General features: G+C 42.4%; 2 protein-coding genes across 2 annotated transcripts in view; one reads left to right on the top strand and one right to left on the bottom strand.

Moving 5' to 3' along the window:
* The first annotated feature begins 7,961 nt into the window (after nt 1-7,961).
* OSGIN2 (oxidative stress induced growth inhibitor family member 2) lies at nt 7,962-21,805 on the top strand. The gene is made up of 6 exons (XM_056137754.1): nt 7,962-8,098; nt 12,486-12,640; nt 14,939-15,075; nt 15,603-15,794; nt 16,651-16,742; nt 19,385-21,805. The coding sequence occupies exons 1-6, from the start codon at nt 8,055-8,057 to the stop codon at nt 20,415-20,417; spliced, it is 1,653 nt and encodes a 550-aa protein (XP_055993729.1). The 5' UTR covers nt 7,962-8,054; the 3' UTR covers nt 20,418-21,805.
* NBN (nibrin) overlaps nt 20,267-25,173 on the bottom strand; it is a 58,273-nt gene continuing 53,366 nt past the window's right edge. Inside the window, exon 17 of the transcript XR_008795508.1 lies at nt 20,267-20,352. The gene's annotated coding sequence lies outside the window, so the exon portion shown is untranslated. The remainder of the gene's footprint in view (nt 20,353-25,173) is intronic.

The raw sequence follows: 25,173 nt of genomic DNA, 5'->3' as shown, positions 1-25,173 counted from the left end.
GTCCCCAGTATCTCATATGGTCCCTTGAGCACCACCAGGGGTAATTCCTGAGTGCAGAGCCAGGAGTAACCCTTGGTCATTGCTGGGTGTGAAACCTGCCTGCCCCCACCCCGGCACCCCAAAAAAGCAACAACAAAAAAGGACTATTTCCTCGTCAGTCTCAAGTCTTGGAATCGTGAAGTAGGAAGGAGTTTCTTCCAAAACCTTTCACTTACTTCTGAGTGCCTAGCACACTTGGGGCACACACATGAAATACATTTATATTATACCAATGGGGAAATGAATTCATATGGGCTGAACACAAGCGGCAAGCCTCAACCTCTCCTTCCCAGACTCTCCGATCTTGTTCCCCAGAGGCACTGGCATTTACTTCATTGTTACTACACACCCCCCTTTAATTAAGAGGCTTATGTTGCTAATTATGAATATTTCCGAGTGAGATTTTACTTGCTCCCTGCCAAGGTGAATGTGATTTATTTTTCATACGGAAACACACCTGGCAGTGATCAGGCTTTACTCCTGGCTCTGAGCTCACACATTACTCCTGACCATGCTTAGACTTTACCAAATTCATCTTCCTTTTCCTCAGTTTTCGTCACTTTCACCAAATTATATCACATTTTTCGGTTATTCCACTGATTGCACTTGTGATGTTAAATAACGTGGAATGTAGCATTTCCTATTTCAGTTACATGCAGTTCAACTATTTTATTTCCTTATTTCTCATTATCTAAGCATAGTTATGGTATGTCTTGCTCCATAGATAAGCTGATTATATATCAGCAAATCCATTAATAAACAATTTAAATGATTTTAATGTAGAATAAGAATTGTTCAATATGCAGGCAGTTGTATTCTGATTATACTGGTTTGTGCCTTTTGTCATGCACTTTGATCCCTACTAGGTCTTAGTTTTTTTTTTGGGGGGGGGGTCACACTCAGCGATGCACGGGGGTTACTCCTGGCTCTGCACTCAGGAATTACTCCTGCTCAAGGGACCATATGGGGTGCTGGGATTTGAACCCGGGTTGGCCACGTGCAAGGCAAACACCCTACCCGCTGTGCTATAGCTCCAGCCCCTGGGCTTTAGTCTTGAACTGTCTACTTCCATGGCATCAGTAGAGTAGTCCATCCATGTTCTTAACAGTTCTGTTGTAGACTATCTCACTCTGGGGAACTCTCAGACTGAGTCCAATCATCTAGACTTGCCTTCATGGTTCAGAATTAATTCTACAGCTCAAAGATGAACATGTTCCAATTTCTAAGATGGTTCTGTTCTTTCAGTCCACATTTTCAAATAATGTCCTCAAATGAAAACAATAATAAAAGAGAGAATATTGGAAGACAGACATTTCAGGCAATTTTCCTCCCAAACTTTCAGGACATTTCTCATGTCAGAAAATCCAGTTCTGCTCATAGGGCATGTGTTGATAGAGGGACCTACATTTGCTCTCTAGAAGCCTTTAACATCTTCTTTGGTTATTTTCTGACCATTCTTAACTTTTATGACTGTTACATATAGGCTTCTCTCCCACACTTTCCTTTTTCCTATTCTATATTTAATGTTTTTCACATCTGCAGATTCATATTTTCCTTTAGTCCTGATTCTTTTCTTCTTGCAAGTTTTCTTTACTCACATTTTCAGGAACTTTGGGTATTAAAAACCTTTATTAATTCTGTCTGAATAAATTTTTGTCACATCATCTCTGACAATTGTTCTCCATTTTTATCCTTTTCACTAACCATGTAAAACTGGAATAGAGTTGGTGGCCCAAAGTATAATACAGCAGGTAGAGCATTTACCTTGCATATGACCAACCCAGGTTCAATCCTCAGCACCCTGTATGTTCAAGCCTGCCAGGATTGATGCCTGAATGCAGTCAAGAGTAAGCCTGCAGCACAGCTGGGATTGGCCCCAAAACAAAAGCAAACCACAATAAAGTCTACAAATTGACCTTGCAAGATTAGGAGCAACACCGTCCACATTCCAGACCAGACAAGGCCAACCTCAGCCCTCAAAGCCCACATAAATATGGACTTCATGTTTTTCTGAGTTCTCCTTTACTGTTTTTCTGGGCACCTTCACTTTTGCAAGCCATATAAGGTATTCAATGCTTAATTTAACAAGAGCATGATCTGAGTTATTCTCTGCAACTAGACTTGACTGCCACAATATTTACAAATTAATTATACTACCTAGCAAGTAGCTTGCTAGCTTCCTTTCTGTTTGGAGTTCAAACTGCAAGAGTAAACTTCATCTCTACATCATCATCTCTGTTCTCAGTTTTCTGTGACTCTGGAAAATATCCTTACTATTTGCTGTCTATGGAGACTAGTCAACTGCTGAGAATCCCAAACTGACTTCTTTTCTTTTTTCAATTTTAATTTTTTTTACTGAATCACCATGAGATTGAGCATTACAAAGCTGTCCGAGATTGTTTGTCATATTGCAACATCCATCCCTCCGCCAGTGTAATTTCTCAACACCAGTGTCCCCAGTTTCCTTCCATCCCCTTCAAGCCATCCCACCCCCACTTGCCTCTATGACAGGCATCTCTTTTTTGCCTTTCTCTTTCTCTCTCCCTTTTTCGGCATTATGGTTTGCAATATAGATGCTGAAAGATTACCATGTACATCCCTTTATTACTTAAAACACTCAGTCTTGTCCAGATTGATCATTTCCAACTAGTATTGTCACAATGGTCCCTCCTCTATCTTAACTACTCTCCATCCCCCACACTTTTGTGGTAATTCCCAACCACTGACCACTCCTCCTGGCTCATTTTCCCTGGCCTTGATAGTCCAAATAGTCCAAAGGTCAAATATCTCTGACCTTTCAAACAGAGCTATTCACTCTAGTGGAAAGTACCAGGCAGTTTGTAGAGAAGAAATCTCAAAAATATCTGTGCCTATAAGAATTTCAATTAAGGGAGAACTGTTTTTCCAGAGCAGTTTCTGGAGTCTTCTACAATAGAGTTTTATGCTACTGCATGAACCAGTGACAGTCCACTGACAGATTTAGTTTATGAAGCAAAAGTTTTCCATTTTTAAGACTTTGAAAGGACTTCCATTTAAGTTATTTTGGAAGGCCCCGAGGAATAATGAAGTGGCTGAAGGCCTGCCTTGCAAGCATGTGGTTACAAAATGAAATCCTGCTGGTCCAATGCATCTACTGACATTCTAGCAGCTCTGCTTTCTGTGATTTCTAGCCACACCTGAGTAAGGAGCATGTAAGTAACCACAAAAAGGGTGTGACATCCCCCAGCAACTAATAAGATGCATGAGCACCCTGGTCACATACTGTGACCTTTGGCAAGCACCCTAGCATTTAGCTAGTATGCAACTCAGAGTATGAGCCCTGGCAAGTGCATGTGTAGGAACCAAGACAAAAGAAGCATAAGTCAGCAGAGAGAACCTCAAAGGGGTGAGTGTCAGCTTTACATGGGAGGCTCAGGCTCCATCTCCAGCACTGCCTGGTCTCCCAAGCACAGCTGGCAGTGACCTTGGGACCCAGAACCAGGAGTACCCCCAAGCACCACCCGGAAACCAACCAGCCAAGAAGTAGTGCAAATCTCAGTGAACACCGTGGCTCAGTGTGTGAGAACCAAAGCCTAAAGTGCAAGGCAATTACAAGCCCCACTACCTGGCTAAAAGTGTGCCAGCACCACAGTCAGACGTGTGTGTAATCCTGGCCATCAGAAAAACACCAACAGTACTGAGCCAAGGGAGAGAGTGGAAAGATAAAAAGAAAAAAATTTTTGACTTGCTTCTTGAAAATGCAAAGACACACCTTAACTTAGGGAAACAGCCCAAAGGGCCAGAGTGTAGGATAACACTGTTTTGTCCTTCCTCAGGTAGCTTAGGTCACACCCATCCCAGTGCTCCTGAGTCACTCCCATTCCTCTGTTTATCTGTAAACTCTTTTCTGTGCTCTCCTCCCCAGCCAGTTAATCACCTTTTCTCCCTAATCAGATTCTGTTAGCTTGTAAGATCAGATCCTTCTAAGGACACTGAATTTGCATTGTAAGCAATGTCTTTTCTGTATGGACACAGGAAGACAGTTAATATTATGCTTTGTAACTTGGGAGTTGATTGACTCCAGATAGTATTTACTCCTGGGCATCTGCTTTCTTTACTCAGTTGCCCTTAGTTCCTAGCACCCCCAAAGCAGGTCCCGACGAGGGACTGAATGGACCCAGGGCAAGCTGTGAGCTACCCTGGCATCGAAATGGGCCAGGCCAAAGCGCCACGATACTCAACTATAAGTTGAGGGCATGATCATGGACAAATGCTGTCATGATCCAAAAGTAAGTAACGAACGGGACTAGGATCCTGCTGGGGCTAGGAAGACTAACCTGGCTTGAGGACTGTGGAATGTATAGTGAGATGTTTATATCTCTTACTGTGCTCACACAGAATAACATTGCTAAAATATTAGAAGTAGATTTACTACAACTATTTAAGTAGATTACTAGCTGAAGAAAGAGCACACCCTTGTTAGGATCCCACCCTTGAGCGGATCTCCTAGTAATCTGGAGTAATCTCTTTAGATGAGATTTTACTCTTAGAGGAGTGGTTTTACCTCTCTTTGTTGATTTGTAATTGTTTAACCCACCTTTGTGTCACCACACTATGTGATTGCTATATAAACTAAGAATGTAAGCTCGGAGAAAGCAGAGTTAGAAGTGAGAGAGCTTGGGCTCTGGAGATCCAGAGTCAGAGCAAGAGGGGCCCAAGCTTGAGAGAGAGAACAGCCGCCCTAATCCAGGCCATACACAGCGGCACAAGAGCACTGAATGTGGGTGGTGAGATAGAGCTGTCCAGAGAGCCCATGAACACACAACCTTCAACGTGCTAAGATTTTACACCAGAGGCCATGCTTTGCACACAGGAATCCCCTCATTGGATCCCAGGCACCACACAGTACCCCCAGTCTTAAGACTGGGTGTATAAAACAATAGACATTTAAGGACCCAAGCAGGTATGATGCTTGCCTTGCATGTGGCCAAGTTGGATTTGATCACTGGCATCCCATATGTTCCACTGAACCCTGCAAGGAAAAACATTTAATGTTCTCAGACATCTGGAGCCTGGGAAGTCTGAGATCAAGGAACCTGTGATTCAGGCCCTCTGAGGGTTCTGTTCCTGGTTTACTCCTTCTCAAGAGTCCTTACTGGCAAAAAGAGTGCTCCTCTATATATAAGGTTTTAGCGCCATCACATTACCACCCCACCCTTATAACTATATTGGCTATGTCCAAATACCATCACAATGAGGATTAGGGCTTCAGTATATGGATGGGGAAGGGCAAAATTCAGTTTATTACACAAAATTTCTAGAATTTAGCCTTTAGAAAATAAGCTATTTTACAATATCATTTTTGGGGGCTTTTGGGGTCACTCCTAGTGATGGTTCAGGAGTTACTCCTGGCATCGCTTGGGGGACCATATGGAATGCTGGGGATTGAACCAGGGTAGGCTGCATGCAAGGCAACGGCTTACCTGCTGGACTATCACTCCAGCCCCTATTTTACAATATTATTGATATCTGCTCTTTGATTTTTGCTTGTTTTCTGTTTTCTCTGGGTTTTTAGGCCACACCTAATGGTGTCTGGGGATTGTTCAGGGTTCACTTCTGGAAGGTTGACATACCCTATGTGGTGGTACCAGAGATGATCAAACTCAGGTCAGATGTTTGAGCTTGTACCTCACGCATTAGACTATTACTTCCCAATACTACTGAAAATAAAAACTAACATTTATTCAGTGACCAACATAAAAATAAACTGTGACAAATACTCTGTAAGCATTTTCATATTTAATCCTCACCCAAAAAGTTCTATTATATTCATTTTACAGATGAGAAGAGGCTAAGTAACTTGCCAGTATCAAGTAGCTAGAAAAATGAAGATCCCAGCAGACAATTCTCGTAGTTGCAGCTAATAATTATTATGTTGAACTTAAGGTATCAAAAGGCACAAAAAAGTTATCAGTAAAAAGCACTAAGGAACACCGAAAGTCCAGAAAGTACCATAGCTGTTCCACCTTAAACAACCAGTGTGCATACTTGGGGAAAATGAGGTTGTTGTATACAGGTAAAGGTGTGGATTACAGACCAATTTACACTCACCAGTGGGACCTGAGATTACCCCACAACTTCCTCAATCCTAGCTTAATATTTAACTAGGGTCACAACTCCAATTTCGAAATAAAATACAAAACCCCTGATATGCCCTGTTGCTCTAGTAAACTCTCCACCACCACCATTTGCAGCCATTAGGCTTAATCACAAGCAGTGTCAAGTATAAAGCATGCTCAACAAGTTGACAAGGCTTAAATACAACTCAAGATTAAGCCTAAAACTTCTATTTGCCCGCTTTTATTAATGGCTCTGAAAAGACTGCAAGAAAACTGAGCATGAAAACAGTCGTAAAGGGGAAAAGATATCCAAAATACTTATAAACATAGTTCATTCCAGATATTCTACAATTCTCTAGAGAGCAGAGATTTCAGGAACGTAGGACCTTTCCATTTGAGGCCGTTTTAAATATTAACCAAAAATGTAGTGTCAGACTTCTCTTTCGGCATTAAAGCATCGATGTCAAATGTTCAATAATTCCAAGACTGTCACTGTCACTGTCCTCCCGTTGTTCATCGATTTGCTTGAGCGAGCCCAGCCAGTAACGTCTCCATTGAAGACTTTGTTGTTACTGTGTTTGGCATAGACTACATCACGGGTAGCTTGCTAGGCTCTGCCGAGTGGGTGAGATACTTTCGGTACCTTCCCGGGTTCTCCGAGAGTGGCAGAGTTTGATTCCAAGACAAGATCACAGAATAAAAATCTGGTTATCTACACACTTGGAATATACAATCCTGAAGGCTAGCTGAGGCATTCACGGTTTCTTTTTTTTTCTTTTTTTGCTCCTTAGGTCCACATAGTTTCAAATTCTCGCTAACTTATGCTCAAGGAAATTTCATTTTCAAATTCCTGCTAACTTGTGCTCAATGTTAACTCTCAGCAAAGTTAATAACCCTAAATATATATGTATTTTTTTAACTTATTTTAGGTTTGGGGAGCACACTGGATCGTGCTCCGGGAGCACTCGTGGCGGTGGCGAGGGGACCCCGTGGGACTCTGAGGACTGAAATCTGCCCGCCAAGAGGTAACAGCAGCTGGACTATCTTCCCCGGCTCCAAAACAAGATTTAAAAAAACAAACAAACAACAACAACAACAACAAAAAAGCGAACACGGTTTCTTCTTCAGTTCTGACAAATCCCCCTCGCCCGCCCACTCCACACTGAAGTACTTGTCGCGCCCAAAGCAGCGGGACTCTGTGGAAAGCGTCTGGTCAGAGGCGGGTCTGCCCTGACAGGGATCGCGCAGAAACCCCATCCTCAGTCGGGAAACGGGTCCCTCAGCATCTGCGCTTCGCCAACTCGGACGCCGTCGCCACCGCGGGGAGAGGCTGACGCGGCCCCGCGCGAGCCCTCCAGCCCTGCCCGAGGCGACGCGGGGCAGGTGACCGTCCCCGAGTCGCCGTGGCCCGACGTCCCCGTCCCGTAGCGGCAGCGACGTGGCCGCGTGAGGAAAAAAGCTCCGCCGACAGGGCCTTGCCGCCCACCCTCGCCGGGCAGCCCCCCCCAGAGCGGCGACCGCTCGGCGGCGCCTCGTCACAAAGCCGTGGCGGAGAACCCACACGGGGCCGCCTCGGAGGCGCTCGCCGCCGCCGCCGCCGCCGCCGCCGCTCGGGCGTGTGAAGCTCCGGCGGGGGCCGCGCAGCCGCCGCTCGCTCGGACCGCCCCCCGCGCCGGCCCCACCAATCACGGGCCTCGGCCCCGCGCCGGCTGCACCAATCACGAGCCTCAACCTCCGCCCCGCCCCCTCGGCCGCCGGCGTCTGTCAGCCCGCGGGCCGGCGCGGAGCGGAAGCGGCGCTGCCTCCGCCGACGCGAGCGCGCCCGGTGGCCGGCAGCGGCGTCGGGAGCGGCGGCGGCGGCCGCACTTCCGAGCCGCCCGGGCCACGGCGAGACGCGGGCGCGCGGGGCCGCGCTCCATGCCTGTGTGGTGCTGCCGCTGCTCCCTGACCGGGCACTTCCGGTGAGTGGCGGGCGCGGGGGGCGCGCGGGCCGGGCCGAGGCCGGGTTCGGGACGGGACGGGACGGGCGGGAGCGCGCGGGGGTCGCGCGCCGCCGTCTGCTTCCTGAGGGCCTCTCCTTGGGGTTCCTCGTCTCCCCCTTCTCCTCTTTTTTTTTTTTTTTTTCCTGAACCGGGACCGTCGCGACACTTGCCGGGAGCGTCACGGCCGCCGCTAGGCTCGGCGCGCGGCTCGGTTCGGGCGAACTGAGGCGGGGGGAGTGTTGCGAAGTTCGCCGCGGACGCAGGTCTGTGCCCTCCTCAGCTCCCCGCGGGAAATGTGTGTTTTTTTTTTTTTCCTCATCATAAGGAATTGACCGAGTGTTCCCGGGTGGCCGCGGCCGGCGCGCGTCCAGCCTGCAGGTAGGTGCGGACCCACCCGGCGACGTCAGCCTCAACCCGCGTGGACGGCTGTCGCGGCGGGTGCGGGGCTTTTTTTTTTTTTTTTTTAGGACGTGTTTTCGTGGGGGGCAATAAGGGCAAGACTTGTGGTGGTCCGGCTGGCCTCAGGACCCGACAGCCCTCGAGCCGCAGGGACCCGACCCGGTGGTGCAGACGGTGCAGTGCTGAGGCTGGGGACTGCTCGCTCAAACTTCAGGAGCCAGCATGCTCCCAACTTTGTGAGCCCAGCGCTTCTTTTTTCTGTTTTTTTTTTTTCACCACCGTTTTTTTTTTTTTGCCATCACACGGACCCGCAAAAATGTGGCATCCGACGCGATTTTGCAAACATGTGAGCCCGGGGTGGTGGACTGGGGAGGCTTGTTTGTAGCATCGAGTTGCCCGTGAATTGGATGTGTCAAAGAGAGGCACAACGGAGTGTGTGTGTGTGTGGGGGGGGGGGGGGGGGGGGGTTTGCGGGAAAACCTCCTCCGAATCTCCTGTTTCCTTCCTTTGTGAATACACGAGACAAATCACGTAACATTATTCTTTTTTTTTTTTTTTGCTGTGTCATCAGTAGAAATCACGAGTATTTTTTTTTATCTCATTACACTTGTTGGAGATAACCTTAAAAGCAGTGTAATAGTACAAAAAAAATTTGAAGGTTTTTTTTTTTCAATAGAAAGCTCTGTCGAGTTTCAGCAGTTTACATGACAGTATTTTGATTTTATTATCTTTATAGATTCAATATGCTTTATACGCTTGATATTTGAAGGGCAAGAGTGAAAGTCCAGAGGGTAGAGTCCAGAGGGTAGGGCACTTGTCTTGAAGGAGACTGATCCAGGTTTGATCCCTGGCACCCCATATGGTTCCCTGAGCACCACCAGGAGTGGCCCTCCAGTGCAGAGCCAAGAGTAAGCCCTGAGCACCATGGAGTGAGGCCCCCCAATTAAAATTATAATCTATTTTCCTCAAAACTTGGCCAAATTGTCAAAAACGGGCATAAGACGGAGGGAATTCAGAATTCTAAGTAATAAAGAACAGTGATCTAAATTCTGGATTTTTGTTTTGTTTTATGTAATTGGAACTGGATTTTAAGTTCAAGGCAAAATATTGGCTCCATGACAGTGGTTCGAAGTGTCACATTCACAGAGGGTTTTGGAAAACAAGTTCTCCTACTTGATAAAACAAAACAAAACAAAACAGAAGCTCCTGAGAAAGTAGTATGCCTCAGAAAAACACTGTCCAGAGTTTTGACAGTTTCTGGTTCCCAGCAGGAACTCCTACCCATTTAGCAACCCTAGATATTGAATACCATATGCTTGCTTCTTTACCGAGGATTGGAGGAAAGGATAAAAACAATTTGCTATTTTAAGAAAATCACTGGAATAAAGTGCAGACCAAATCTGGCTTAATTATTTGCCAGTATCCTAGGCTAGGGTTTTCAAAACTTATTTTTGTAGTTCAAAGGAAAGTGGGGCAGTTTCATAGCAAGAGAAGTTATTTCTGGTAAAGCTGCCTTCTCTCTTCGGAAAGGCATTAGGGGCTGGGGGCTTGAAGCTGATTGCCTCATTCGTGCGGATGGAGAAACTCCAGATTGGTTTAATGTTATACTTTGGGGTGAGGTTAAAACTGCAGCTTCAGTTAGGTTTTAAATCGTGTGGAGGCTGGCTTGTGAAGGACACTATTTGGAACTGATTTTTTTTTTAACAGCACCACCCCCTCACCCCCCTTTTAAACCTCCACCACTCTTAGTTCCACCTACCCACTCTGCCTCCCCTTCCTCTGGTAACCGCAGATTGTTGTGTATATTGTTTTGTCTGTTCATCTTCCTTCCTGAAATTACAGATAGAGGCGAAGTCATTCACAGTCTTTCTCCATCTACTTTTCTGCTTTTTGTTTTTTTGGGTTTTTTTTGTTGTTGTGTTTTTTTTTTGTTTGTTTGCTTGTTTCTTTTTGCTTTTTTGGGTTACATTTGGCGATGCTCAGGGGTTACTCCAGGCTCAGCACTCAGGATTTACTCCTGGTGGTGCTTGGGAGACCATATGGGATGGCACGAATCGAACCTAGATCTACTGTGCAAGGCAAATGCTCTACCTGCTGTACTGTTGCATTGGCCCCTCCATCTAATTCTCAGCTTTGTGTTCACTGTCACTTGTCACTGTCCTCCCATTGTTCATTGATTTGCTCGAGCGGGCACCAGTAACATCTCTATTGTGAGACTTGTTAGTGGCATATCGAATACACCACGGGTAGCCTGCCAGGCTTTGCCGTGGGGGCGAGATACTCTCGGTAGCTTGCCGATCTCTCCAAGACAGGCAGAGGAATTGAACTCGGGTCGGCTGTGTCGGTCATGTGCAAGGCAAACACCCTACCTGCTGTGCTATCACTCCAGCTTGTGTTCTGTGCATTTAAGGAAATATTATCTGGACATTAAACTGGTACTTCTATACGTGGTTGCCCTGCCCTCTCCCTCCAAGAAAAAAGCTGTTGTGGCATTTAATGACCCGGTGGTTTCCAGCTCCCTGGACAGAGGCCTCTCCCACTCTCTTAACCTCAGCTTTTCTGCTGGCTTTCAAGATGACAGATTGCTTTCCCCCAAAACTTTGTGGTAGCCTGAGTACACCCTTCCATCACAGAGCCACTCCAGTCTGACTTCTGGCAGCATTGCCCTGGCTCTGTTCACTGACCAAGGCCTCCGTTTTTCAGGATTGACAGACAGGTGGCCCGAAGCTTTGGTTCCTCTGTAAGTGATAATGCCTCATCTCCGCTTTTCCCGCTAGCCCGCATGATGTTTGTCAAAGTTGAATCAATACATGGGATACCGACATTACCCTGAACTCCTGGGTGCTTCCAGTGCTTGGCGAGGTTGGCCGTTGGCCCCGCTTTGTGTAGCCCCAAAGTTTTTTGGTCTCCCTCAGTCAGGATAGCATGTTGGTAGTGGACAGGACAAAACAGGACAGACTCTCCAAATTTTGTTCGTATGAATTTGAATAGTAAGTCTTCATTTCACAGCATTTTTTCCTTTAGAAACTGACCTGGGCATTTTCTGATCACCAAGTTTTGCTTACGACATTAGACTGTGAAATCTATTAGATTGCTTGCTAAAATACCTTTCTTAAGTGTTTCAAAGGGTTCTTTGTTTTTAGATTGTACAGAGCATTTAAGTAGCCTGGCTTTCTGTCTGTCACTGTCAGTGTTCTCCCGTTGTTCATTGATTTGCTCGAGCAGGCCCAGTACCATTGTGCGACCTGGCTTTCTATATAAAGAAGAAAAGAAAGAGAACATCAGAAGAACACACACACAGTGACTGTCAACACATAACCATTTTAAATTTTATTTACTTATATATTGAATTTTTGGCTGATACCTGGCAATGCTCAGAGGTTATTCTTAGCTGCTTGGGGCACCATATGTGATGCCCTAACCCTAACCCCAGTTGGTCGCGTGCAAGGCAAACACCCTTCCTGCTGGAATATCACTCTGGCCCCACATAGCCATTTTTAAAATCTGAGATGTTTATGATTTGCAGAGTGAAATAGCTTTTTTTTAGTTACCACAAACTTAAGAGAGTTGATCTTTTGGATCTGTAGTAGGATAGTTCTAAAATATATAACCTCTTATCTTTGGCCAAAATGCACAATTTGCAACATAGTCTCACAACTAAAATGTTCTGTCTTTGGTCATCAGGAGAACTTACTTTGGACTTGTTTTAGAAAAACTTTTGCCTGCAAGGCAGAAAAGACACTAACAACTATTTAGGATTTATAACTTTCAAAGTAGTAGAAGGTGGGATTTGTAGCCAAATTACTATTATTAAAGCATTCATTAGATGATTTTTTCCCCCTCATTATGGTAGTTTTGACTATTTTATGTCCTGAGTGAAATCTAGAATATTTTAAAATTAAAGATTGTTTATTTTGATGGGAACATCTTTATAATGACTATAATGACTATATCTTTTGTTTTTCAGAAACTATAGTGACACAGAAACTGAAGGAGAGATTTTTAATTCCTTAGTACAATATTTTGGTGATAATTTGGGGCAAAAAGTTAAAGCAATGCCATTAGTTGAAGAAACTTCTTTACTTGAAGATTCTTCAGTGACTTTGCCTGTGGTAATAATAGGTAAGTTTTATCCTTTTTAAAATTTGTTTATTTTTTTGTTTAAATTATGATTTTTTGTTTAAATCATAACAGTTATGATTGTTATGATCTTTCTATAAATCTATAGTTACCTACTATAAGTTCTTTGGATCGTATTGATAAGTATGGAGTTCTTTGATGTTTAAAGTAACAGTTTTTGGAGATTGTAATTTAATTACAGTTAGATTGTGTTGGAACTGACATCTTTTCCTGGAAGGATTTCTGTTACTTTGTTATTTTCCCCATAGTCCCTAAGGGCTGTGTTAATTGTATGACAGTGCTGTGTTATTAGAGATATATACCGAGTGTTCTGTGTAGTTTTTTGGAATCTGCCTTCCAGTCCTAATCCTAGAGTCTTCTGACATAGGAAAGATGCAGGCGGGGGGAGGGGTGGAAGAGGTGGAAGGGAATCAGTTGAACAGCTTGTGCAAGTGCTCCTTTGGAACATTGCACTCCTCTGCCTTGGTGTTTTTAATGGCCTTAGCTGAGACATTACTTTGTATCCTTCTACATTTAGGCATGTAAGATATCCACATAGAGATCTGGGGCCTGGAGATACAGTACAGCAGGTTAGGCATTTGCCTGTCATGCAGCTGACTTGCGCTCAATTGCCAGCACTCCATGTGACCCCCGAGCCCCACCAGGGGTGATCCTTGAGCATGGAGCCAGGTGTTAGTCCTGAGCGCCCAAACCAAAATAATAATAAAAAATAAAGCCTCTGACAATTTCAGGAATAAATATTTTAATTTGGTTTAATAAAATAATCATTTAATTTTATTATATGTGATTTTATCTTCTGATCTTCAAACTATGGAAGCCAGGCAAATACTAGTGTGAATCCAGGGCCCAGAAGAGCATTAGGGAATATCGTGCCTTGATGGTATACAGCTTCTTGTCTTCTTGATAACCTATTTTACAGTTGGCAGGAAAGGGAAAGGAGTCCTCTGGCATATAATGCAGTGAATGAAGGAGAGAAAGAGCAAAAGATACTTATGATGGTTTAGCAGTTATCCCAGCTGTATGAAATTTTTGATAGAAGGTAATAGAGAAGTCTTAACCCAAACTAAACTTACTACAGGAGGACTTCAGCCGAGTTCTGTGAAAGATTCCACTGGGCTACAGGCAAAGTATGTGAAAATAGGGGCTGGAGTGATAGCACAGCGGGTAGGGCGTTTGCCTTGCATGCAGCCAACATGACCGACACAGGTTCGATTCCCAGCATCCCATATGGTCCCCTGAGCACCGCCAGGAGAAATTCCTGAGTGCATGAGCCCGGAGTAACCCCTGAGCATCGCCGGGTGTGACCCAAAAAGCAAAAAAAAAAAAAAAAAAAACTAAATAAAGGTATGTGAAAATAGAGAAAGACTGTATTAAGAGACTGTAGCACTCTCATTGTCTTTCCATTGTTCATCGATTTGCTCGAGTGGGCTCAGTAACATCTCTATTGTGAGACTTGTTGTTACTGTGTTTGATATATTGACTATGTCCCAGGTAGCTTGCCAGGCTTTGCCGTGCAGGCGAGATTCTCTTGGTACCTTGCTGGGCTCTCCGAGAGGGACAGAGGAATTGAACCCTGGTCGGCTAGGTTGGCCGCGTGCAAGGCAAACGCCCTACCCGTATTAAGAGACAGAACTGGAAAATTGATTCAGACCCACATATGGGGAACACTAAGTAGCTGGAAACGAGCAGAGTTGGTGGAAGCGCATGAAGAGGAATGTGTTACTAAAACCCACCTGAATGTGGGATGAGGTGGGGGTGAGTCTTAGCTGAGGAGGAGGAACAGGGAAGATTTGTCTCTTAGGTGAGAGCTGTCTAGAATTGTGAATTGTGGAGCAGCTCACTGGCTGCTGGTGGCAACACTAGTCTCCACCCAGAACCCGATTTAAGTTCGGATTTGCTAATACCCTACTTTGAGACAGGAGAGGGCACTGGATGGAGGAACTCGGGAATCTGCTTTTGAGCACGTTGTCATTAAAGGTACCAGTGGGTCAGTCAAGTGCAGTGAAAGAAGTAGCATTTGTGGGATATATTTGGGGGCAGGGGTTAGACTAATTTGAAGAGTCAGTAGCATAGAGAGTTGAAGCTTTGAGTAAATGAGATACCGAGTACCTCTTATAAAAAGCTATGAGAGAAGGTCAAAGGTTAGAAACTTGGGAATTTAAGAATTTAATGAAGAGGGAGATGGGCCTCACCAACTCTTATGAAGTCAGAGAAAAAGCAGAGAACAAAGAAATTAAGATATGACATAGTATGTCATGCTTTTTTTTTTTTTTCACATAGGAAATGGACCCTCAGGAATATGCCTTTCTTACATGTTGTCAGGCTACAGACCGTATTTATCATCAGAAGCAATACATCCCAATACAATCCTGCATAGTAAATTAGAAGAAGCGAGACATCTTTCCATTGTTGAACAGGTATTATTTCTTAAGTGGCAGTTTCCAAACTTATTTTTGTACTAAAAGTAGGGTTGTCTTTTATTTATATAAGCCTGTGTTGAAAATTCTTCCTTCTCAAGAATACTTGGTATGAGTTTCATTTCAGGTTTGTAAGTATATGGCATATATATAATGCTGTGTTCTGTTTATTTCCCTGAATTGTTAAGAGCATAACTTCCCAGATTATCTTCTTTCAGAATTTTAAGAGATGCTGCATGTTGAAGTAGATTTGGAAAGTGCTGCTTTGATTTGGAGCAGTGTAGCAGACATCATCAAATTAAATGGCATGTTCAAGTTTTTACATTTAAAGGAATTTGATTAGCATTATTGAAATCCCCCATTATTTTACTGGAGAGTCTGTTTTAGGTAGAGGTGAACAAAAACATGAGTACTTTGTAGCACAGCATATGACAAATGCTGGATTAGGTTTGTGGCTTTTACTATCACAGTGGTTTCTTTTCAAACTCTTCCCTTTTTCCTTTCTTTGAAAAAAATAATTTATTCAGGACTTGGAATATTTGTCTGAAGGCCTTGAAGGTCGATCATCCAATCCAGTTGCTGTACTTTTCGACACACTTCTTCATCCAGATGCCGACTTTGGGCATGATTATCCATCTGTTTTGCAGTGGAAATTAGAGCAGCATCATTATATTCCTCACGTAGTTCTTGGTAAAGGTCCACCAGGTGGAGCTTGGCATGTGAGTATATTTTTCTGTGTATTTTGTACATAGGAGTTAACATCATCTTGCAAAGACCTTTTGGTTTTTAGATATTATTTAGATATGTGATGTTATCTGATGTTTGTCACATGTTTATAATTTGATGCTTTTCAGTTAAGTATTAGTTGTTAGTAGAAGTTTAGCCAAGTTTAATTGCTCATTCCTCTGCCCCTCTCAAAGAGCCTGGCAAGCTACCGAGAGTATCCCGCCTGCATGGCAGAGCCTGGCAAGCTCCCCGTGGCATATTCAATATGCCAAAAACAGTAACAACTAGTCTCATAATGGAGACGTTACTGGCGCCTGCTCGAGCAAATCAATGGACAGTGCTACAGTGCTGCAGTGCAGCCTTAGAATAAGCATTTCTGCATACTGTCTTAAAGTGATACAGGAAATACTTGCAGGATGTTTTGCATATTCTTCATTTAAGTAATTTTAGAGTTGATAAAATCTTACCGTATCTTGGCCATGTAAGTAGAACTACAGCAAACATAGGCATGCATATATCTTTTTGAATTACTGTTTTGCTGTGTTTTGGGATAGGAAAGTTTTATATTCTAAACCTTCTGTTTTGAATATAAAAAGTTTTTTTTTCTGTAATAGTATTCTATCAAAATTTTTTGTCACAAGCTTTCTACATGTAATGTTAAACTTGTACATGGATGTACAAGTGTTGTATAGATGAAAAGTGTTGTATAGATATTATCAAATGATGAAAATATTTTAATATTCTCTCCTTTTCTACATACTTTATTATAAATGGGAATAGTTTTGCTAAAAAAAATTCATTGAATGTTACTGTTTGCATATTTTTTTACTGTTTTTTTCATTCTATTAGAATATGGAAGGGTCCATGTTGACAATCAGTTTCGGAAGTTGGATGGAGCTACCTGGACTTAAATTTAAAGACTGGGTGTCTAGCAAACGAAGGTAAAGACCAAATATTAAGATTCTTTGGTGTATAGTGGGAAGAGTGTAATGGGCAGGTTTCAAAACTTAAATTAATAATATAACTGTATATTAATACAGAAGTGATTTTAGCAGTAATTTTATGTTTCCTTTTAGAGATATAAAACTGAACCTAAAGGATTTGTCTGCAGATAGGATTTTATAACTTTATACAGTCATGTTTTTTCCACACTTCCTACTTATTTTTTACGCATATATAAATATATTTTAAAAGATTCTTTTCTATTTTTTAAATTTATTTTTATAAAGTTGCTCATAACTTATTACGTTTGATATTCAAACACCAATCCTACCACAGGTGCACCTTCCCACCACTATTATTTCCAGTTTTCCCAACCACTCTGCAAGCCTGCCCCTATAGAAGTCCCTGAATAATTTATTTTGTATTGCTTGTTATAAATCGCTAAAAATGATCAAAAACATTTCCTTAGAAGAGGGTATATAAATATTGTATCTCACCGTGGCGCAGGGTCGAAGCATCTTTGCCAGATTTTTTTCTTTTTTGAGTGAATGTGAGCTGCAATTTTAATGAATGGAGTAAATTAGAATCTGGCTTTCTTTTTTCTTTTTCTTTTTATTTTGACTTCTTTTTTAAAATGAAGCAAGATCATTTTTATTTAATGACACTTACTTCAGGGGAGAAATTAATGAAATTCATGCAGGGAGAGAAGGAGAAAGTATGTGTTCAAAGAGAACATGGTCTCCTCCAGAGTGGAAAATCTAGCATAGAGAATGGAGACAAGCAAGTGTTCAAGGGCGAACATGAGCTTGAAAGCAAACTGAATCTGGCTACATTTATAGAAATACTAAAGTGGGAGTAACTGAGAAGCTCAGCTTGGAAGACTAAAAGTTTTATTTTGGTATAAATAACCCAAAATTCAAAAAAGAAAAACTGGGGGTTGGATGTGGAGGGATGCAATAGTACAATGGGTAAGGCACTTGCCTGGCTGGCAGCCAAACTGGGTTTGATCCACGGCACCAGACCTGCTGCCCCAGCCCCAGGAATGGCCCCTCACAAAGCCAGGAATAACCAGGAGCACCACCATGTGTGGCCCAAAACCTTGTTGTTGTTTTTTAATGGAATTGTTATGGGTTTGAGATATAAAGTTATGAAATCAGGCATAGATTACGCGTGCTTGATTTCAGAAGTAAGCAAGTGCAGTGCTCAGCATATACTTCCCTTTGTTTCATGGGTAAGGGAAAGCTTGTGTTCCAAAAATGTTACTGTTTGTAAATTGGGCTTATTACATATTAAAATAACATGAAAAGGGGTATTGTATGAATATTCCAGTACCTGTCACTTTACCAGTGTGCATTTCCCACCACCAGTGTCTCCTTCCACAGCCCTCGCCTCCCTCCAAGAAGCCTGTTTCTGTGGCAGATACGTCTTTGGTCCTCCCTGTTCCTGTCCCCGTCCCCTTCCTCTCTCCTTGCTCCTGTGTCCTCTCTCCTCTCTTAAGATAGGCAAGGTTTGAATCTTGACTATAACATTACATTTCCTGTTTTAATTAAACTCAGCTGTCAGTTTCTTTGTACAGAGGAGACAGTGGTAGAAAGTACTTCTCTGGGATATCTGTAAATATTAAGTTAAATCTTAATTTCAAGCTTTAAGTTACAGATAAAAATGAACTATGGTGGAATAAATTAGTATCTTTTTTCTTATTATCTCCTAATTCGGGCACTAGTACCTATTGCTTTCAAGTGAAAAAATTAAAATTATTAGTCTTTTTTCAAAAAGAATAGATTGTAGATCACTATGAGTAAGAAAATAGAAAAATGTTATATTTACTTGGACGTGAAATGATTTCATTCATACTGTGATCTGAATTAATTTGGGTCTTGGTGAAAACAGAAAGTAATTTCAGTAGCCTATCAAGCTAGTGCGTATAACCTTTTTGCTTTTTTCCTTTTGGTGTTTGGGCCACACGGGGCAGTGGCTCTGTCTTTGAACCATATGAGGCAGGAAGGCAGTCCTGGGCTTCCTGTCTACAACATGTGTGCTCAGACTAGTAAGCGCGTCTCGGCCCCACAGCGACATGATCCTCAAAGGAGCATTACAGTCCGACTTATAGCATGAGTGATTGTAATCCGAACTGTGCTTACAATCCGTGTATGTATGTGTGTATATAGTAGAATGTACTATATATGTTGGTAGGATATTAATATTATAGATTGATTTATATTTTAATGGTGATAGGCTAAAGAATAGTCCACTTATCAGATGACCACATTGTAATTGCTTTATTTTACTTAATAAAATTGGTAAAAAGCAGCTAATCTAGAGGTTTGGGAGTTTTTGTTTGTTATTTTTGTAGGGTTATTAAAGCAACTAATCTGAATAGTTGTCTGTGCCTGGCACTGGGGAAACATACATTAAATACAATCTCAGTTCATGGGCCTTGACTGATAAAACTATTCACTTTTAACTTAAAAAACAAGAATAACAAAAAGGAAAGCTTTATTTGTTTGTAAAAGTGCGGTATAACTTACTGGTAAGGGGAACCAGAAGAATTCAAATACACATTAGCATACTAGATGGAGAAATAATAAACGTGGAAATTAAAAAGTGTTCTTATAGGATATTTTTCCTTTTCCACTTACAGGAACCTGAAAGGGGATAGGGTTATGCCGGATGAAATAGCTCGCTACTATAAACATTATGTTAAAGTCATGGGTCTCCAGAAGAATTTCCGAGAGAATACCTACATCACCTCTGTGTCAAGACTTTACAGAGATCAAGATGACAATGAGGGTCAAGACAAAGATATTTCGACACAGCATTTACAGATGGAGAAGTCAAAATTTGTCAAGAGAAACTGGGAGATCAGGGGTTATCAGCGAGTAGGGGACGGGTCCCACGTTCCTTTCTGTCTCTTTGCTGAGAATGTGGTTTTGGCAACTGGAACATTGGATTCTCCTGCCCATCTGGAAGTTGAAGGGGAAGATTTTCCCTTTGTGTTTCATTCAATGCCTGCATTTGGAGCTGCTGTAAACAAAGGGAAGTTTCGTGGCAGAGTGGATCCAGTGCTGATCGTTGGGTCTGGGCTCACTGCAGCCGATGCAGTGCTGTGCGCTTATAATAGCAATATCCCCGTGATCCATGTCTTTCGCCGGCGAGTGACTGATCCGAGCTTAATTTTCAAACAGCTTCCAAAAAAGCTTTATCCAGAGTACCACAAAGTCTATCATCTGATGTGTACTCAGTCTAACTCTGGGGACTCAGATCTTCTCTCTGATTATACCAGTTTTCCTGAGCACCATGTGCTCGCCTTTACGTCGGACAAGAAGTGCGTTCTTCAGAGTATCTCTGGGTTGAAGAAAGTATTTAAACTCTCTGCAGCAGTCGTACTAATAGGGTCTCATCCCAATCTGTCTTTTCTCAAGGAGCAAGGGGCCTACCTGGGCCATAAATCAAGCCAGCCAATCACATGTAAGGGTAATCCTGTCGAAATCGATGCTTATTCCTATGAGTGTGTCAAAGAAGCCAGCCTCTTTGCACTGGGTCCTTTGGTCGGAGACAATTTTGTTCGATTTTTAAAGGGCGGGGCACTGGGCATTACACGCTGTTTAGCTACAAGACAGAAGAAAAAGCAACATTTATTTGTTGAAAGAGGAGGAGGAGAGGGGATATCTTAAAACAAGCTTACAAACAGTCATATGGACAGTTTACCTTTAAAGATTTTTAACAGTGTACTGATTGAGTTTTCTGAACTTGAATCCACTGGAAAAAGGCTTCATAGACATTAACTTCATTTTTTAAAGTTCCAGAAACTTGGTGTCCTAATTTCCATGGTAACATATTGAAGTTGTTACTGTCAGAAAAGCAGGGGTGGTGGAAGAATGCCAGTTTGGTTTAAGTTCTCACTTAACTAAAACATCTGTTTTCGAAGACTTTCTGTGATCACTTTTGATTATTTCTTGTTTGATTCCCACATCGTACAGCTTCAAAGCCACACAATCATTGGGCCAGAAATTGTCCCTTGATACCCCTGTAGAGGTAGTGCAGAGGCCAGACATGTCGGCTTTGTGTGTGGCTTCTAGAAATGTGCATTCAGGATCACTTACATGATCAGAAATGTTTTTTTAGTGAGACCCACATGGAATATTTATGTTTATTAAGGTTTGTGGCACACAGGTCTGATGAAGTGGGATAATGTATATTTGTTCAGAGGGGGTCAGGGGTAAGAGGATTTCCAACTCAGGGCTTATTTATTTTAAGATTATCAATGTAAATTTAATTTATTACCAAATCTTGGTTTTTAAAAATATATATTGTTGGAACCTTGACAGATTCGTCTATATTGTCAGCTTCTAATAATGTAAACAGTCTTAAGTTTATACTAATTTAAGCAGTTTAGCACTGTGGGCATACGTTTAGACATTCAGCAACCTGCTAAGGTATTTCTTTAGAGATTTATTCTCTAACAATCAAAGCAATCTAATTTTTAGTTCAATAAATTGTAAATAGAACTATTTATCCCTGTATGAACACTGAGGTAATTTCTATCACTGAAACAGAGATATAGGGCATACTTGTAATAATGTAATTATTATGTGATTTGGGCATAATATTTGGGTATTTCCAGAATTATTAAAAGCTTAAATTTTAAATATAGTGAAAACCTACCTGTCTTTTTCCATTCCCAAGATTACTAACCGTGCCATTTGTCCATTGGAGATGACAGAGCAGCTCTTACTCATGTGTTTGTCCTGAATTAATATGCTCTAATTCTGATTTATCTTTACTTAGGTATGCTGTTTTCACACTTTTCATAATTTTTATGGTTTTACAGATCTAATCTCTCCATGGCAAACTGAATGTCTTGGTCCTTTTTTTTCCCTTTTTTTGGGGGGTGTAAAAATTATTTTTTCTGGATTGTGTTCATTTAACATCTAATTCTGTTTTTTTTTTTCTTAAAATAAAAATAAGGAACCAAAAATTAAATGTCAGCATTCTGTTCATCTTGTTGCAATATCATGTGCCTTCAAGGTCATCCACCTTATAATAAACTGCTGAGAATACATTGCTTTTGTAACTAGTTTCTTCAGCTATTTGAACTGGTAAATCTTAACTGTTTTATTTCTGGTATAATAATTTAATTAGGTAAAATTTTCCCAAGTATTAACAGAAAACATCCTACTTTATCTTTATTTCACGAATATTTTTTAATCAGAAAACAAGACTGCTACTGATAAGAAAGGATGTGACTTTCTGGGGGTGCACACCAATCAGTGTTAGGGGCTTCTCCCGGCTCTGTGTACAGGGCTTGCCCCCAGTGATGCTTAGGGCACCATGTGGTGGTGGGGATGAACCCCAGGCTCTGACTCAACAATTCAACTCAGAGGTAACTGTCTACACAGGAAACATACTTGCACAGGATGCCAAGGTGCACTGATGCTCCAGCCACATAGGTCCAGGGTACTGAGTGTAGATGCTCATTCTTCAGAGTGCTGTTTCCTCCAGCTCTGTGCAGGCAGGAGACCAAGCAGGAGTTCTGGGTTCTCTCTGCAACACTGCATGACCACCAGGTCATCTGAACTCTTGCTAGGAGTGACCCCTGAGCACAGCCAGGTGTAGATGCCATCCTGACGCCCCCCCACCCCCTCTCACAGTCAGTAAGGAGCCGAGAGCTGACTCAGTGGGAGGCTTGATCCGAAGACCACTAGCTATGACCAAAAGGAAAAGTTCTATTTTTCAGCTGATCTTTCTGAGAATCATACATTAGCTAAATGACAGTTCAACTTATATGCCACCCCCTTCAATTTGATGTGGTAACCTGTTTATGACAATTAAATGGTCACTTTAATTCATCTATGTTGGTAGACAACAGGTTAGAATTTGGGGCCAGTGCCATCCTGTGCTCAGGGGACACTGCAGTACTGGGCCTCAGTGAGGGGACTGTGGAGCAGCTGAGTATCAAAGCTAGGACTCCCCACATGCTCAGTACCTGCTTCAGACCTCAGAGCATCTTCCCTAAATCAAAGGTGACCCAAGTGACTTGGTCAACAGCTCCCCTTTTAGAAGCAAAATGACTTGGTGCCTTTCTCTCAAATCTGCCTCCTCCTAGCCAGCAAGTAGGGAGTGCACACCCCAAATTGCACCTGAGATGTAAGCAGTCCAGAGCTCCCGTTCCCAGGCCTGGAGAGTCTAGTGCCACCCTCCCCCTGCCGTGGTAGTGCCACTTAGAGCAGTGCCCAGAAACTTCTTAAAGCTAGTCTCCAAAATTTATAAATTTATATCATAAAATTTAATGGCAAAGATCAACAAAATGCCCATCACTTTTTCCTCTATTAATTTCTCCCAGTGTTAGGACAGTAAATGTCCTTTTTGTAAAATGTAGAGTTAACTGAGAAGTCCAAGTGTTAAACTGGAAATGTCAAGACTAATACATTTTATTTGGACTCTTTGCACCGTTGGGGGTTGGAGGTGAGAGGAGGCGATTGTTGGGATATACCTGGCTGTGTTCAGGGCTTACTCCTGGCTCTGTGCTCAGGGGTCACTGCTAGCAGGGATCATACGGGATTAAACCTGGGTCAGTTGTGTGCAAGGCCAGTGACCTTCCTGCTGTACTCTCACTCTGGTTCCCATATAATGCACTTTTGTAGATAACCCAAGACTTACCAGTGTGGGTGCTGCGATATAGCAAACCTTGCTGCCAGCTCATTCACCTCAGACAATGTATATATATATATAGCCTGGAGAGACAAAGGGAAAATGTTCATATATACAGTATTTGAGGGATTCGGTATAACCTAGAAAGGGCCAATAATGCTCTTATTAGATTGAGCCACCAAATGGTACTTATGTAATAGACCTCTTTTCCTATTGACACATGTTGATTCCATTGCAGATGTTTTTCACATTTACTTTGTGGGTCAGAAAATGCCATTAAGTACTTAATGGCATGAATTTAATGGCATTCTGAATAAGCAAAACCAAATATATAGCACAGTTGCTCAAATCTCCTCTTGACATGTTAGCCTTTCCTCCACATCTGCCCAGGACACAGACTTCCTTGTATTAGGGCGCATTTCCCTATTCTGGGGAAATGGGCCATACATGCTTAGAATGTGTAGTTTGCTATTTCCCACTCTGGAAAAAAAGTGTTCTCTGGAATCTAACCTCTCCTTCCCTCCCTTTATTTATTTCCCAAATAAAGTTTTTTTTGTTTCACTGTTCATCTTGAAAATTCTTTTCTGTGACCTGACCAAAAAAAAAAAAAAAAAAAAAAAAAGCACACCTCCCCCAAACAAAACAAAAAGAGTACTTTTTTTCTTTCAAGGTTTGTATTTATAATTCCTTCAGAATAAAAGCAGCAGATTTTCTGGAACTCCATTTGTCAGAACTGCTCAAAGACCTCATTTAAAGGAGCGTTTTCTAAAGATTAGAAGTCTGCAAAGACTTAAAGCATCACCTGTTTCACCTTTTGTGAGCTTTACCATGTACACCTTAAAGGCCTTCAGAATAAAATGCAAAACTCATTCCATTAGAAGAAAAAGATGAAAACACCTGCGGGCTAAATTATCTGTATTCCCCCTATCTTGGTGTTGTGTAATTTCATCATATACTGGTTTATTTTGGGGGGACTGGGACACACACTCCTAAGAACTGACTCCTGGCACAGGGCTGAGTCCTGACAGTGCTCAAGGACCATTTGTGGTGCCAGAGATCAAATCAGGTCATCTGTGTGCAAAGCAAGTGCCTTAATGCTGTACTATCTCTCCAACACATACAGGTTTTGAGAATTTTTATCAGTAATAAGCGCTGAGCACCACCAGGTGTGGCCCAAGAAACAAGTTTTGCTGAAGTCAAATCTGGAATGCGCGCACACACACACACACACACACACACACACACACACACACACACTGGTTTTGCATTATGTCTAACAGTGCTGTGGACAACTTCCAGAGGTGTGCAGGGTTCTCAAAGCTGGAATTGTAGAAAAGCGTGTCTCAGGCCACATGCTCTCTGGCCCTGTATTTAAATATATTTATTTAAGTGCCTGAAGAGTTACAAGGAAGTTTTTTTCAAAGTGCTCATTGTTATAAATAGATCAATGTTACAAATAGATCAATAGATCTGCCTAGTTCTTTGTGAAACAAATGCACCTTGCTTTCTGCATGCAGATGAGTTTCTGGGTAGAAGAAAAACAGTCTCTTGTCAGTTCAGCTTCCTTGATTTCACAGAATCAGTCTTTTTCCCTAGGATTTGACACACTTGTAGTAATCACTCTCAGGTAGGTTGTGTGAGTTGACATTGGCAAAACCTGTTTTCGTTCCTTTCTTGGGCCACACCTGGTGATGCTCAGGGCTTACTCCTGACTTTCCACTCAGGACTCACTCCTGGTGTAGCTTGGGGGGGGGCATATGGGAGGCCAATGACAGAACT

Source organism: Sorex fumeus, unplaced genomic scaffold (assembly GCF_029834395.1).
Source record: "Sorex fumeus unplaced genomic scaffold, SorFum_2.1 ptg000002l, whole genome shotgun sequence".
NCBI lineage: Eukaryota > Metazoa > Chordata > Mammalia > Eulipotyphla > Soricidae > Sorex > Sorex fumeus.
Note: the sequence above shows the minus strand (reverse complement) of the source record. Positions and strands in the feature narration are given on the sequence as shown.

Bases quoted from the DNA above. Each gene is read 5' to 3' on its own strand.
- OSGIN2 (XM_056137754.1), top strand. From the start codon at position 8,055: ATGCCTGTGTGGTGCTGCCGCTGCTCCCTGACCGGGCACTTCCG. The intron at 8,099-12,485 runs GTGAGTGGCGGG...TTTGTTTTTCAG, and splicing joins TCCCTGACCGGGCACTTCCG to AAACTATAGTGACACAGAAA. The intron at 12,641-14,938 runs GTAAGTTTTATC...TTTTTCACATAG, and splicing joins TTTGCCTGTGGTAATAATAG to GAAATGGACCCTCAGGAATA.